The 15976-nt window shown below is 39.2% G+C and overlaps 1 protein-coding gene across 10 annotated transcripts in view; it reads right to left on the reverse strand.

Moving 5' to 3' along the window:
* The window catches only part of ADAMTSL1 (ADAMTS like 1), a 707788-nt gene that overhangs the window by 250106 nt on the left and 441706 nt on the right, over nt 1–15976 (reverse strand). For all 10 annotated transcript variants that reach the window (XR_012904618.1, XM_075931513.1, XM_075931510.1 and 7 more), the window contains one exon: nt 15625–15752. Coding sequence is in view for 9 of the 10 variants with exons in the window: in XM_075931513.1 (XP_075787628.1) it covers nt 15625–15752 (128 nt within the window). In the remaining variant the exon portion in view is untranslated. The remainder of the gene's footprint in view (nt 1–15624; nt 15753–15976) is intronic.

Raw genomic sequence — 15976 nt, forward strand, 5'->3', positions numbered from 1 at the left:
CGGAGGTTCTCAAAAAGTTTTACTATGTGGCCCACACTTTAATCTTGTGGTTTATATCCTCCTCTATTTGCACTTACAAACACATAGCATTCTTACAGCAACTACAGCAATTGTTTCTATAGAAGAGTAATACTAGTAATTCGTTTTTAGCTTTTTATTTTTATACTCTTCCTCAGTGTCACCATAGAGGAGAATCAGCAACATGATGACCAAGCATCTCTTCACAGGACCACTAATCAGACAACCACTCACTTGGAAATACAGTAACTAGCAGTAAAACTGAAAAATAAAAGTTTTGGGCTTTTTTTGCAAAAGTTTTCACCTCAAATTTTGAAGGCATCTTTTATCAAAATTGGATTTTTTGGACAACTCTGCCAATTAAAGAGAGCCTGATCAATAGTCAGGTATGAGACTTAATAAACTTTAATATTCTCTTGTTACCCAAGGTTTTCAGAACCCACAGCAGGGGCAACTTTAACTATTTTACTCCAAGCAGTATCAGGAATAAATTAATAGGAACACAGCGATTCCATTTAATAAGTAAACATAATTTATTTAAAAAATTGATTTATTAGATTTAAGTACACATAGAGATATGAGCAATAGGTTGAGAGTATCCCAGATATTTACCTCTATTCTGAGATGATATTGAGTAACCAGTGATAGATCAGTGCTAGTCAAATGCCTCCCTGCCAGAGAGTTAAGCTATCAGGACAAATGTCTTTTTCAAGGCAGCTCCAGAAGACTGCTTCAAAGTACACTTTTTTAATTTAACTTTGTATAACTAACTTTATAAAACACATAAGTTATAATAAGCCACTACTAAATTATCAATTTTCTAAACCTTTAATAGGTATTTAAACTTAAGGATGTTTATTTACATTTTTTTTTTGCTTTTAATTAGTTTAGTTTTTTCCTTTCCTCTTATTGATTAGCAAAACAGCCAGTCATTATGACCTTGATTCTGACAGCCTATTTATAAATTAACCTGTATCTATGTGATGTTTTATTTCATTAATTTCTAGTGGCTGAGTGCATGTAATATGGTTGCTATTAGCTTGATTACATTTTGGGGTATATACACCATCAAATTCAGGGCAACATTGTAGGCACAACCTTACATATCACTGCATCTTTCCTTAAAAACCAGACGCATTTGGCCATGTCTACACTATGAGATAAGGTTGAATCTATAAAGGTCCATTTCTGGCTACTCAGTTTTGAAAAGTTGATGGTCCATGTCCCCAGCTTGTGCAAGAATTCAACCTAGTTCAAAGTAGCGCATCTCCACTAGGGAGACTGCTAAATTTTATCTAAACTTCTAGTGTTGACTAGGCCTCCGCATATGAAAAGGGTGCACTTATTAAATGCTAGTGAGCAGCAGAAACATATATTAAAACCCAAACCATTATATAGCCTTCTTTTGAGCTTTGAGGATTCAGATGAAGACCCTGGCCAAGACCAACCAGAATCACAATTTGGCAAACCAAATTTCTTGACCAATGAGATCTCGTAAAACCCAAAATAACATTCTTGTTTTTGCTTCCATTGAAAATTGAGGAAAATGGGTCTCAGATCCTAATCACATTGGTTTTGGTTTTCCATAGCCTAAACATGAGTGATGGGTTAGTGCATTTGAACAGCCCACCCTAAAAATCTAATCATGATTAGATTTGTACCCCTGATTCCAACTGATTTTGGCAACAATTACAAAAGAACTTACTGGAGACAAAAAATGACTGCTGTCAGTACAGTGGATGTTGCTAACCTTTTGAAGTGTCGAAAGTAGGATGGGTTTGGATGACAATTTGGATCCGTATTCCAAACACATTGGTATTTGTTGGCATGGAGGGTTGAGATCCCAGAGTTTCATTTGGCCCATTATTGAAATAAAGATTATCTTCAAAATTTGGATTCTATTTCAAATTCTGATGCACACAAGACACTTTGTGTTCAAATGTGGGGTTTGGTTCCATAATTTATAGACTATGGTGTTTTGCTTTTATTTTATGTGTGTCAGTTTCTACTTCTAGCAACTCCTTTGCTGTCTTACTAGTTATCTGAACAATGAATATTAGACTATAGTAAGACATCTGTGGTCTCTAACTAAAATGGCAACAGTAAAACTTGGGAGAAAGTTAGGGATTAAAACAGATGTAAAAAAAGAGAAAACAGTGTCCCCACTTGGCCAGATTGCTTTTAGACTTCTGTTTATTTTCATATATTTAGTCTTCCTGGTTTGTTTGTCACTACAGTATCTTTGCTTTCCCTGAGAATATTTTTAAAAAGTGCTTTTGGTTTTAAACTTATCAGTAAAATATACATACAGTGCACACTGTATATATACACAAAGCCCATTACATTTGCAAATATTTTTGCAGTTGCTCACTAGCCAAGAGAGGCAGAGAATGAAAGGGTTAGAATTAAAATAAATATTTTTCAGTTAAAAAAAAAAAACACAGCTTTCTCCATCACCAATGGAAAGCAAGTACGGTACTAGAGGTTACTCTTGGAAACCTACACAAATATAACCTGGCCTATTGTAGCCAGAGATGGACCTGTGCTTAAAGCATTTAGAGTATTTTTGGAACTCAAAATAATAATGGCTCTTGCTATGCTTGATCTCAGTAAAATCTCAGCTCTAAATCCAAATTTTGTGGATGGTTCTAACGCCTCAAACTAAATCTTAGACTCTGAAATAAGTAAACCTGGAGGAAGTTTGAATCTGGATCTGAACTACATGACTGTACTGTATGAACTTTAGAGAATGACAGTATAACTGCTTGCTTGTGCACAAAGAAATTCAAAGCTATGCAAAAAACGTGGCTGGTTTCATACTTTTTCATTAGAAAATCAGAACAGATTTGTTGAAAGGGTTATGACCACAAAGGACCTCTTCAGATGAACCTGGATCTACTTACAATCTAAGTGAGGGATTTCTAAGCTTTTTCATATGGGGGCTATATCTCAGAACGGACACTGTTCGCAGGAGCCTCTTCTATTCCCATTCACAAGCACATGGACTTCCTTTCATTCATAAACATGCCACATCTCTGTGGCATCTATAGCAATTGCTTATATGGAAAAGCAACACTAGGAAAATATTCACATGCTATTACATGTCTTGAATGTGATACAGCTGAAAGTTAGGGGAATCAACATCCTATGATCAGCCATCTCCCCAAGAACCAATAGCAAATGTTCCCTAGACCACATTTGGGGAACTAATTATCTCAATTTTGTAAAATTTGGTGGCTTGAAGATTTTTTACTCAAAAATAGGATTTAAAATTTAGGAGTTTTGACATTATTTTAGCAACCTAGAACATCTCTAGGAAAATGGGGATGTTCTCCCACAAAATTAAAACAATGAAAGTACTCCCAATCACTGTGGGACCTTGTTTAGTCCTAAACATCAACTAACCCTCCCCCACCCCAAATATGTTAGGATGTTCAAATTAGTTAAGTGAATTCTATCACAATAATATTCAGAGCTTCCTTCAGACTTTAGATCTGTAATCACAGGACGATAGTACAGTACTATACACATCCAGTGCATGCATGTGCATACCCAAACACAATCCAGTTTCTATTCTAGAATGATGGTGTCAGTGAGAATCAGCCTTGCAAATCAAATAACTTTGTCTGTACATGCTGCTTAGTGATTCCATAAGTGTTATAATGACCCTATTTAATGACCATATGTGTTTTATTAGAACGCTATATTTAAACCTTTGGATGCGTATGCTTTTAATAACAATGTCATTTTTACCACACAAATATTTCTGCTATGTACTGTATGGAATTTCTAATCCAGTGATAGCAGAAGAAACGTTCCAAAAAATAAATATAGGCATTATTTAAAAAATATCATGCTCATGTTCTATGCTCAGAACATTTAAAAAATGACTCTGAATAGCCAACAAAGGAAACAGAGGGAATAATAACTGGAACAGTTAATTCGTTTTTGCACTTGATGCTTTCGAAAAGGAGCCATTTTCTAAATTCTGTTACTGGGATGCTTTTTTGTGAATGACAACTTTGAACAGAACTGGGATGTAACAAGACAACTTAGGAAAGAAAATAAAATTCAAAAGAAGAGATGATGACATAAGTGATTAAAAACAGTTACACAGGGTGGGGGGAAGGATGCAACATAGAAAAGCCAGCCACAAAACCCTAGTGACAGCCACTGATGTCTACATTGCAATTAAATACCCACAGCTGGCCCTTGTCAGCTGACTTGGGCCGTAAATTGTGGTGTAGATGTCAGGACTTGGGCTGAAGTCTGGGCTCTAGCACCTTCCTGCAGGCAGGCCCTCTCAGAAAATGTCAGAGGCTCAGGCCACTTTAAGTTTAGGCGCCCCAGCCCAGCCCTAGCCCCAAGAAAGAAACTCAAGTATAACAAAAGAGTTTCCATTTGTAGGGTCACTGGTACGTTGACTGGAACCAAACAGAGCCAATCCCTATTCAGAAAGAAAAAGAATGATATTCAATATGTGCTCAAGGAGTTTTTTCCAGGTATCAGTTTCTTGGATTATTTCACTCAGGAGTAAGTTTCCAGTTGAACTGTCAGCTAGTGCTGCTCTAGTACCTGATTTCCACGTAAAATAGTTATCTTTATGTGATACAAAGTTTCATGTTCAGGTATTCTGCCTTTCAACTTCCTCCAACCTCTACTGATGCTCCAATGGCATGGATCAGACAGTCCTGACGAATTTGAAGTATTACTGTTAAAATGAAACAGGATACACAGTCCAGAGCCTGCTTTTCCATGCTCCATCAGAGCCAGTCTCTTGTCTCTTGTGATCTCTCCATTTGGAAGAGTTTTTGTCAGCAGACGAGTGGGAAAAGCATGATTTTCAGCATCTTTTGGTATATTACTTGGAATCTGAAAATTACTAGCTTTGAGAAATGACTACGTTTGAGCAACATTGTTCTTATCAAGAAGTCCAATATCAGGTTCTGATGCCACTGTTGCTACACTGTGTCCTGTGCTAGTCATAAGTTCTTGCTCTTGCTGCGCAGCATGTCTGAGGTCCTCATTTTCTGCCTGCACAGTCTCTAAATCGAGCGTATATTCTGCATCTATCACTACTGTTGGCATTTCTGTGTCTTGATTAATGATCTCCTCATTTTGAGGCAGTGACACTGAAATGTCATTCTGGAGTACAAAGTTTTCATAATAAGAACTGGAAGTATCACTGTCATTATGGTCACTGTCTACTGACTGAGGCATCTTTTCAATGAGAAATGATGTTATTGGCTTTAAACTTTTAACTGCTGCTTCACTCCGTTGCTTTCACTGTCTCTTACTTGCAGTATACACTTCACAATGAATATTATATAATAACGGTTTGGGGGTATTATTTACTACAGCCCTTATAGCCTTAATTAAAGTCTTGAAATTTCATCTGCTAACATGTTCCCATTATTAAATTCATCTAATAACTGGTGCATTATTATGAATATGAACACAGGGTGATTGCCAGATTAGATATAAAGTTTATTAAACAACTAGAATTAAAAGTTTATCACAAAAATGCCTTTAAAAGTGAATCTAAAACTGGACAAAGAGGTAGCTTACAGCTGAGCCTGATATGGTTATTGTATACGAAGACACACAAGAAAAGAGAGGAATACAAAAATCTCCTATACAGAGACAAACATCTAATTTAAAGGTTACACTCACCCTCAGACCAAACAAAATCACTTTACAGTAACAGAGGTAATTATGACTTTTAAAACCTCTAAACTAGAACTCCTAATCACAGAAGCTAGTGTAGTCTTCAGTCACACAAATGAAAACTTGGATGTGACTGAAAATTTGGTGAAGGCCTGAGAACCCACAATGATTTAAATCAATTTTTGCAGGTATATATAGCTTCTTTCCTTGTTTCTATTATAACTACAAGATGTATAATACATGGAAATGGCTAGGTGGAAACATATCAAAATTTGAGGTTCCTTTGTCTCTTGAAGCCTGGGCTACATAGGGAACTGCAGGCCCCTTCTTAAGGAAACTGGCACCCTGGGCAAACTTGTATTTTGGTGCCCCTGGAGTTTAAGTATGTGGTAGTGTTAGTAGAAATTTCAGAAATAAAGCTCAAAGAAATCTCAAAAGTTTTTATAATTTACTAAAAAAATTGACAAAAAATTTGATTCCATTTTGTTAAAATAATAAACTATGTAAGTCATAATGCGTTATAGCTAAGTGTCAAATTAAACATTAAACTAATGAATAACAACAGATACAAAATGTTGTTCGCCAAGATTCAGAAGGCAAAGCTGTGAGCCTTTGCTGCTGCAAACTGTGACATTGCTTGGGATGTTAAATAGCAGTTAATTAGCTAATTGAGTAGTCAATGGAAAGTTGATGGGGGGAGGAGGGCTCGCTACCCCTCCTGCAGCTACCCCTGCTACAGCTCTGTAGTTTAAATGTAGTAAGAGCCAGGCACACAGCAGCCTGGCTTCTACTATATTTAAAATGCAGAGCCACAGCGGGGTTAGGTCCTGGGGACGACACTGCCTCCCCCTACCTCACCCCACGGAGCTAGTGCTGGGGGGAAGCAGCTTTTAAGCTGGCTCCCACCAGCACTGGCTCCTGCTTCCCCCCACCCTTGCTGCCTCTGACTAGTCAACTACCCACTTACATCCCTACTTGTCCTAGGGCGAGAGTGTGAGCCACAGTATTTTCCATAGGCAGGGTGTGGAATTGGAGTCCCATGAGATTAAGGGACAAGGCACATCCTTGGGGCACATGAAGGAAGCTGCTCAGTCCTTTGCTCCTCTGGGTGCAGGGCCTGCTCTTGTCTCTGCTGCTTGTTAAGGGAATTGTCATTATTAGTCCTTGTTGACCAAGCCCTTCCTTTAAGAGCTACAAGGGGAATGGACTATTTTAGATTAAATTTAAAGATATGAGGCACAGAAGGCACTGCTATTTTTGAATGGCATCAGATGGTGAAATGAAACAGTGGGTAAAAAACACAGAGTGGGTCACTCACCCTGCTGTGGGGTTCTTCTTCCACAGTTTGAGCTGCTTTGCAGCAGTTCTGGTAGCTCCTTTGCCTCAGCTGCACTTGCCATTTATGCCTGATGCATGGCCTCCAGCTCAGGGCAAGCTCCATGCTGTCAGGGGGGGGGGGGGGGCGGGGGGGCTGCACCTTGCCTACGCCCATTGCCCTCCTGCAGCCCTCTGGCCATTCCTGAGTCACCAGGAGTGCCATTTCAGATTTTGGTGGGGATGGGAAAGGCAACTTTAACTGTGATTCCAGAGGATACTTAGACACCTTAAAACTCTAGAGTAGTATTTTTTTGCAAATAACTTAGAAATTAGCTGTTGATTTCACAGTAGATACACAAATCCTGAAATATTTCCAATAGTAATAATTAAATTATTTATAGCCAGGGAAACTGCTGAACTGGGTTTGTTACAAATGGACTAGTGAATAATTAAATCAACAAATCATGGTCTGGTTTTAGGATATGTATTTTGTATATCTTGACATGTAATATTGACACTTAGTGGCTTTTGCTGTTTTGTTGTAGTGAGGTTGATACCGGAATGAGGAGAGTGTGGCAATATCTTTCACTGGACCAAATAGGGTTAATGAAAGAGACAGCCTTTGGAATGCCACAGAGCTCTTCTCCAGATCTGTGGAACAAAAAAGGGCTGATCTCTTTCACCAACCAAAGTTGGTCCCAAACTAAAAAAAGATATTACCTTTCCCACTTTGTCTCTTGGTTTCTTCCTACCTACATGTGTTTCAGCCAGCCAGGCAGACATCATCTGCTGTGAGCCCATTTCCCACTCCTGTTGGGAGAGGGCCCATGGGAGAACAGAGGTCAGTAACACTCACTTATCTCCAATGCAATCACCTGCCTGCCTCACATGGTGGCACAGCAGCAGCTCCCCTGGGACCAAGTGAGTGAAGCTTCTGAGCCACAGGAGCAGGGAGGACAGAACCTTCAGCTGATGATGGGGGCGGGAGCAGGCACAATATAAAGGTTTCCCCCAACAATTCAAGTGTCATACACCCTTCCCCAGGTGGTAGCCTAGCTCACCCCCTTGCCCTTTGTTCCTGTACAGCAGGGGTGGTGAACCTCAGGCCTGGGGGCCAGATCCAGTCCCTGAGGCTCAGGATTCCCTCCTCCCCCACTCTGAGGAGCCTGCACTGGCATTCTAGTTCTCCCTCACTCCCCTGCCATCCCCCCATGAGGCTGGAGCACACAAAATCTACTTACCTGCCCCCCCCCCCAGGCTCTGGTGTGCGAGGGGAATGTGGGAAATGTTTTTCTCCTTCTAAGCTAGGGCTGAGAGCTTTTTCCCTTTTGCTTCTCACTTGTGTGTGGCCTCAAGTGATTTTGATGTGGGTCAACAGCCCCTGACCCAAAAAAGGTTCCCCACCATGGCCTTATGGGAAAGCAGCTGTTCCTTCTTCCCCTACCTAACCTCTCCCTGCAGAGCTGAAGAGGCAGCAGCAGACCTCCCCTCCTCCCTAGTACTGCCAGCTATTTTGATATACATGCTGCTGTTTACCTTTCCTGTCCTGGAAACTACAAAAAAGAAAAAAATAGCTTAATAGAGAATGACAGTGATGTTAAAGAAAGTGTCACATTCAAAACAGAGACTAGGAAACCTTTTCCCATGCAAAGTGTAATTACTCCTTTTGAACTCACTGCCCAAGGTATGAGTCACACTAAGAGCTTAGCAGAGTCAAAACAAAATTAAACATTTCTAATGAATAATAGAAATAGCCAGAGCTATAGCATTAAATATTAAAATGATAAAAAGTTTTGGAAGGGCTTTAAATGCTCTAGCTTCAGGGAGTAACTAGTTGGTGGAGGGAGAGGAAAACTTTTCTGAGGGCAGCAAAGTAAGTGTGCACTGTCCTCTAAAGCATTTTATTAGCCTTTCTCAGCATTGGGATACTAGACACATGGGCCACTGCTCTGATTAATACTAAACTTTTTATATTCTTAGAATTCTATAGGTGGGTTTTACAATACACACATTTTATTTCTAAAGAACATTTTTCTCTCTCTTCTAAATATGTTCTGAAGATTGAACCTGGGGACACAGAGAAAAAAAGCCTACTGATCTCCGTTGTACTGGGTGGACACATGCATTATACAAATCCTAAGATTTCCTTTAAACTACAATAAAAGAATTCTTATAATTTGCAGTGATCTGTGTTGAGATATTAAAGGCAAACCTGTTTATCTTCAATGTGTCCTTTGGTTTTTATGTTACTTGTTTCATGTTGCAAATATGTCCATTGTAGATGATCTGATTTACAGTCTCATATTCTAAAGCTATACCGGGATGCCTCAGAGAGGACTATTATCTTCATTCTCCCATGTTGTAATTATTATTCTTTATATCAGTAACATCCATTAGTTTTATGTGGCTACATTTCTAGCCCCATATTAGCTGAGCCTAGATTTTTGCAGGTACTCTGGCAAGTGAAATTACTGAGATGGGTAAGTCCATGATTGCATCCACAAATCAGGGGAACAGAACTCAATAGTTATTCTGAACTGAGGTGTGGAAAACATGCTCCGACACCAGGATACAGCAGCCATTCTTAAACAAGACATAGTGTAACAAACCTCAAACTCACAAGTACCTGGCATTTCATCTTCATAATGTTAATCCGCGTTTTAATGGATTTTTGCTCTGATGTTGGATTTTAAAGCAGCCAGTGGACCATGTGAGCGCACTATACACACACACAGCAGTTTTAGAATCACAGGTTTATATGAGGCTGGGTTATTTTAATTCCCTAACATTGAACCTGCATCATATCAAGAAGAGATAGCATCCAATCTTTGGTGGATCAAATCCACAGCTAAACACTGTCCTAGAAAAATATTACACAGGACATTGGCAGTATAAATACACCATTTAATCCCCCTCATTCTGCAAGGGAAAGTTGTCTATCAATGGATAGTCTATTGAGCAACTGAATCATGTTGGAGCAGAACCAAGGACTATTCTAAGCTATCAGAGCCATTGGACCCACTCAGCCATAGGAAATAATAAGAGTACTGATCACTACCCTAAAAATCCAACCCACATATCTGTCTCAATGGGGACTTTGCACCATTTGTAACAGCTAGTGAAAAAGGAGTGCGGCTGCTCCCCAATGCCAGATGAATTCAGAGACCATTTTAGCTAGCAAAACAAATGGGGCTGGTGCAGCTGGATTTGTGGTTTGGACATGTTACCAAGGAAGGAAGGGAAGGACTTAAATAAGGAAAAACTGAATTCAAACAAGTGACTGGTGTGGACAAGCATGAAGAGGCTAAACAATGCTACAATTGTGAATCATTCATGTGGATTCCCTCCTTTCCTCACCCCCATTGCTTTTATTGCTGAGGAGAGCTTGGCAGGAAGATGTTAATGTTTACTTTCTTCCCCTACTGCACATATATCACCCATCTCATGACAAGAAAACCTCCATCCTGTGAAGCAGTTTATATAGGATTTCCTAGAGGAAAGAATGATGATAATAGATTTTGACCCTTAAACTTGGATTCAGCAGGTCAGTATCCATGGGATTTCACATACCACTAAGCATTCTGCTTTATATTCACACCGCCTAGCCCATGTTCCATCCAGCAGCAACAATAATGGCTAGCACTTCTAAGTAAATACTCTGGATTTTCAATTAACCTATTACCTCCTAAGATGATTCCCTCATTCCCAGAACTCTGAGAGTTCCTCCTTCTCTCTGCCCCACCTATTCTCCCCCACCTCCACCATTTGTCATAAATTGATGAAGAATCTGGAAGATTTTAGAGGGGGGGAAATCACATTTACCTTCCTGCCAAGCCCAGAAGCAGTAGAATAATTTTAATATTATGGCAGCACTTGTTAACGTGTAAAGTACAATTCCAGAGCTCCTTGTGTATTTATAGAATTAAAGTGGGGTGAATTTAGATTAACAGAACTGATGTGACAGCTCTTTGCAATTGTAAAATATTTCCAATGAAAGCTGGACACAAAATAGATTTGAAAAATATGAAGAGTTACCATTGCCAGCCACTTACTCATCTGTGTAAATCCACTTGAATCGACACATGCTCTGGGAATATTCTTTACCCTGATTGCAGCATACACTTATTCTATCAATCACACAGCTGAAGGATATAATGTTACTTTCATTCTAGCTGGGTGTTGAAATAACTTCAGTTCCTATAGTAAACAAAAATAAGGGCTAGATCCTGGGGAAATGGTGCCTCAGGCTATCTTTGTATTTCCAGAGCATCCATAAGCACAATATTTACCAACTAATACAGATTTGGTCTGTGTGAAAGCACCAAGGCTGCTAGTACAAGGTATAAGAAGGAGCAGCAGATGTAACCTGCTGCTCTCCCATGCCTGAGAATTTTGGACCAGTAGATGCATGTAATGTGGGAACCCATTGAATATTCCGTGAGCTGTTATGTTGCAGCATAACCTTAATCCTGCCCTGAAGGAAAGCTGTAAAAATACTCCGTGAAGACTATTCTGACAGTGCCAAGGTGTGTGGAAATCCATGCATCAGGTTTCTATTTCTGATACTTCCTTATGTCACCATCCTGCAATTTAAGTACTTTGTGACTTTTTGCTGGCATACAAGGTGCCTCACCAACCCTCTTTACCTTAAGTCTCGGTAACAAGATCCAGTGAATGTGTCATCCCTTCTCCACAGCTCATGGATTTTAATAGTGTGATGTTATGTTTTTTATGATAAAACTACTAATCAAATTGGGGAGTCACAGTACAGAGAAGGCAGGTTCTGTTTTCTGTGTCTCCCAACACTAGGACAAGGAGACATTAAATGAAACTGAAAAGGCAGCAAATTCAAAACTGAAAAAGAGGAAATACTTTTTTACTCAATATAAAATTAGACTGTGGAACTCACTGCCATGGAGCATTGTTGAGGCAAAGACTTAGTATGATTCAAAGAAGTATTAGACATTTATACAGAGAACATGAATATCCAGAATGATAAATATCAACAAATAATATCTGAAGGGATGAAAAGTCTAATACTTTAGGATTTAAATCCATTTAACTACTTTGATTAAGATAACACATTAATGGAGAAGATTAAACCATATGTTGGGGTTCCTACACCATCATCTAGGCATCTGGTGCTAGCCACTACCAGAAACAGTACACTGAACTGGAAGGACCCGGGGTCTGCATCAGTCTGGCAACTTTTGTGTTCCTAGTTTAATTATATTAGTACTGGCATTACAATAGTTCCTGTAAACCCGAGATGAGATAAGGAGACTTTGTGCTTCACACCATCCATATGCACTGAATGGCAGTCCCTACCTTGAAGAAATAATAGTCCAAAAACAAAACTGAAAGTGTGGGAGGGGAAAGAGGTACAGGGAGGCTAAATGCCTGAAAGTCACAGAGCCAAGATTAGAACATAGTTTCCTTGACTCCCACCCCAATGGGCTGTTCATTGGATCACAAGCAAATAAGCATCACACAACTGAGTCTCACTTCATAAATGTACTGTACATGCACAATGCTTGTTTGTGGGAGTGGCAGCAAGTTCCACAATCCATATCTTCTCTCTTGTCATTTCTCGTTTGCATTTTATAAGGTCTTCTAGAAGCAGTACAACATAACCCTTTTGTTTTTGTGGATGCTATTTTCCCTCTCTTCTCTGCTATTGCAATATCCTGTAATGTAGTAATATATATTGGGCCAAATTCTTCTCTCATTTACACATGTGCAAGCCCCACTGACCTCGGGCGACAGCCATATAACTGAGACCAGACTTTAGCCATTATATTTAAAAAGGAATTTGCTGCACTATTAATTAATTTGCTCTTATTTAATCACCAAAAACCTCACACCAAAAAAGCTCAACTCCAAAATTCTGCTCCTCCTACGGTATATATATTTATATCCCACTGGTGTTAAAAGTAGCTCTCTACATGCAAAATATTAATTTGGAAATAAACCATGCAGCTCAGAGAGAATTCTGTCCTGCATACTCATTAAGTTATTTTGTTGACTTATGTAAACACGGACATTAATTGGAGTTTGCTGAACGTAAGGGCATCAGAATGTCAGAGCTGGGGTCTTATAAGGGATCTGAAACCAGAATTTCAAGCTAACACTTCATTCTTGCACAACTGCCACAAAGACCTAACAGCAAAAACAGTACTGGACCTAACACAAACAGCAGGAGCACTGTGATACTAATCAGAACACTGGCAACTGCAGGTTGGAAAGAAATTGATTTCAGTTAGTCAGCTGCATTTCATTTAGAAATGATTTACATAGCTTCAAAGCTATGGGCTCTCTCTCTCTTTTCCCCTTACTGTTCTGGGAGTCATCACATATCGTGAACATTCCTCACAAGAAGAAATATTTAGGTTTGTTTTGTGCATTTGGTTTGTTCCACAACATCTAGCTAGCTTGCCATTTCTTAATTTATCAAAAAAAAATCTAGCTTCCTCTTTTTACATTGTATTTATTGCACAATTTATGTAGCATGTATCCTTCATCAATGTGATCAAATAGATCAAGCAATGAACATACACACTCAGGTACTTATAATCTTGCCTGACTTGCAACTATCATGTATTTAGGTTTATTTCAAAATTCCCCAAATACAGTTGTGTTTCTTTCCTACTGCCCTTACCCCCTACTAGACTTATTTTGTCCAGTACAAAAATTAATCATTTAAACACTTTTTAAATCTGGAATTGCAAACAAACCAGAAAAAAGGGGGAAAAAACCCAGTCTACATTTATGACGGTGCTAGTTCAGGGTCAAATTTTACCATTCACAATTTATTGATACTGTGTAGCAGAAGTTGTGCACATAATAACCCTCTGCATTTCACATTAAAAAAATTGGATATCCATCTCTGATTGGACACAAGGTCTCATCTGGTTTTGTAAGGCAGGAAGAACTGATTCTATATGAACGAGACAGTGGAAACCTACTGAAATAAAGACAGATGGAACTGATTTATGGGTTTTTTCTTTAGACACTCTGACTCTACCTTCCTCTTTCTCCTTATGTGAACACAAGGCCATGAATAGCACACAGAGACAGGAGGCTGCATACAGTAGATGAATTTCGAGCATCCTTGTGCACTACTGAACATAGATCACTGCTCCTCCCTTTATCACAACACTGGAGGTAGTTGGGTGGGGAGGGAGACCCAGGGGTGGCCTGGAGGCCCAGACATTAAATAGACCCTGTTCCCAGTCATCAATCCCCATATATGGGATGTATAAGACATACTTCTTTAAGCTAGGCTCAGTAGCATGCTTGACAGCCACTCTGGCTCCTTCTTATGCTTGAGTAGGGAAGGTTCCCATCACCACAACTCTTGAGTTGGTCTCCTGAGGAAAGCTGGTTTGCTGAAGCTTTGCACAGGCACAAGAATTTGACTCCCAGTCTAGAAGAACAACAATCTGCTGGCACTTTTACTCAGGGAAGTAATGGAAACGTATAGTTTCCCTTTGACTTCACAAATACTCGCTTATCAAACAGAGCACTCTACGCATCAACGTAGTAATCATACACAGCAAATGATTCAACTCTAGTCTCTCTGTTGCCTAGATCTGATTTAAAAAAACCCACACAATACTCTATTTTTGCCTTTTGTCATCTCATGCCTTGCTCAGCAGGGTTATGTGTTGTAGTATCAGACTCATTACACACTTTCAGAGAATGCTTTTCTTTATTTGTTTTACTATACATATTTTCAGTTCACTGGTACATAAAAGTAAACATCTATAGGATTGAAAATTATATTATGTTCACATGCCACAACATAAATAGTGTCAGAAATATGTTTTAAGTCACAAAAGATACAACTGAGGTTTTTCTTCATATATTTCTCTACCAGATGTCTTTATAATTTTCACATAGGCTTCACTTTTGAAGGTTATAATCAGATGCCAAATTTTAATTACTGGAAATATTTCAGAAATAATACTTACTGATAGTACAAAGTGTTTTCGTCTACATTTTACAGATCGCGAAACTGAAGCACAGATGGATTATATGATTTCCCCAAGGTCCCACAGCATGTCAATAGTAGGAAAAGAGCCCAGATTTTCCATTTCTCAGCCAAGGGTGGGGTCTACCAGTGCATGCTGCCTCTCATAACTATTTGGATAATTTTATCATATCTTGTGATGAAAAGAGACCTTATGGCATGAACTGTCTTTAGGGAACTCTGTATATCATCTGTAGAGCTGTTTTCATTCTCACTTATACAGCCCAATATATTATTTTGTGTTTATGCGATAGCTTTACAATCTCTATGCGGCTTCAGGTAGCTAAACCTGGAGAATTATCTCCCGACCAGTATGTGGGTGTGAAAAGAATTACCACTCAAACACAGACAGTACATGGGAGTTTCATTTTTCTGTAGCTGTCAAGGTACAGTAAGCTTAGGTAAAAAAGTACAGAAAACTTTTGTTGGTCTATGGGTTTCATATTTAACATGGCATAGTGGTCTATCACACCTACTGGCAACCATCTTTCATGGAGACTGAAATTCCAGCACCACTGCTCTTTATATGATGATGTATGCCAGTGTGTGGAGTTCTCCCGCCACTAAGATAAAAGCATGTATCAACTTACTTGCTGCCCAGGCAGCGTCTGAGTGAATAAGAAGCCCCTCCTCCACAAGTGCGTGAGCATTCGCTCCAGGAACCCCAGGCATCCCAGAGTGTATCTCGGTCTTCCTCAGACCGAGCTGTTCTGGAACTCTGGAAGAGAAAAACAAAACAAAACACATAATCCCCAGGATTGATTTAAAACACTTTTTTTCCTGCACTAATCTTATTTTGACTGACTTTGTCTTTCTGCAGGTTTTAGCAACTTCTGCAGAAAGCTGTTTTGCTGAAATTCCTAATTGCTGGACACTAATGTGGTGTTTGCAGTAGTTGCTGTTCAAGGTACCTATTTTCACCCTTTAGGTGTTACAGTCCAT

Source organism: Pelodiscus sinensis, chromosome 6 (assembly GCF_049634645.1).
Source record: "Pelodiscus sinensis isolate JC-2024 chromosome 6, ASM4963464v1, whole genome shotgun sequence".
In the NCBI taxonomy this organism is placed as follows: Eukaryota; Metazoa; Chordata; order Testudines; family Trionychidae; genus Pelodiscus; species Pelodiscus sinensis.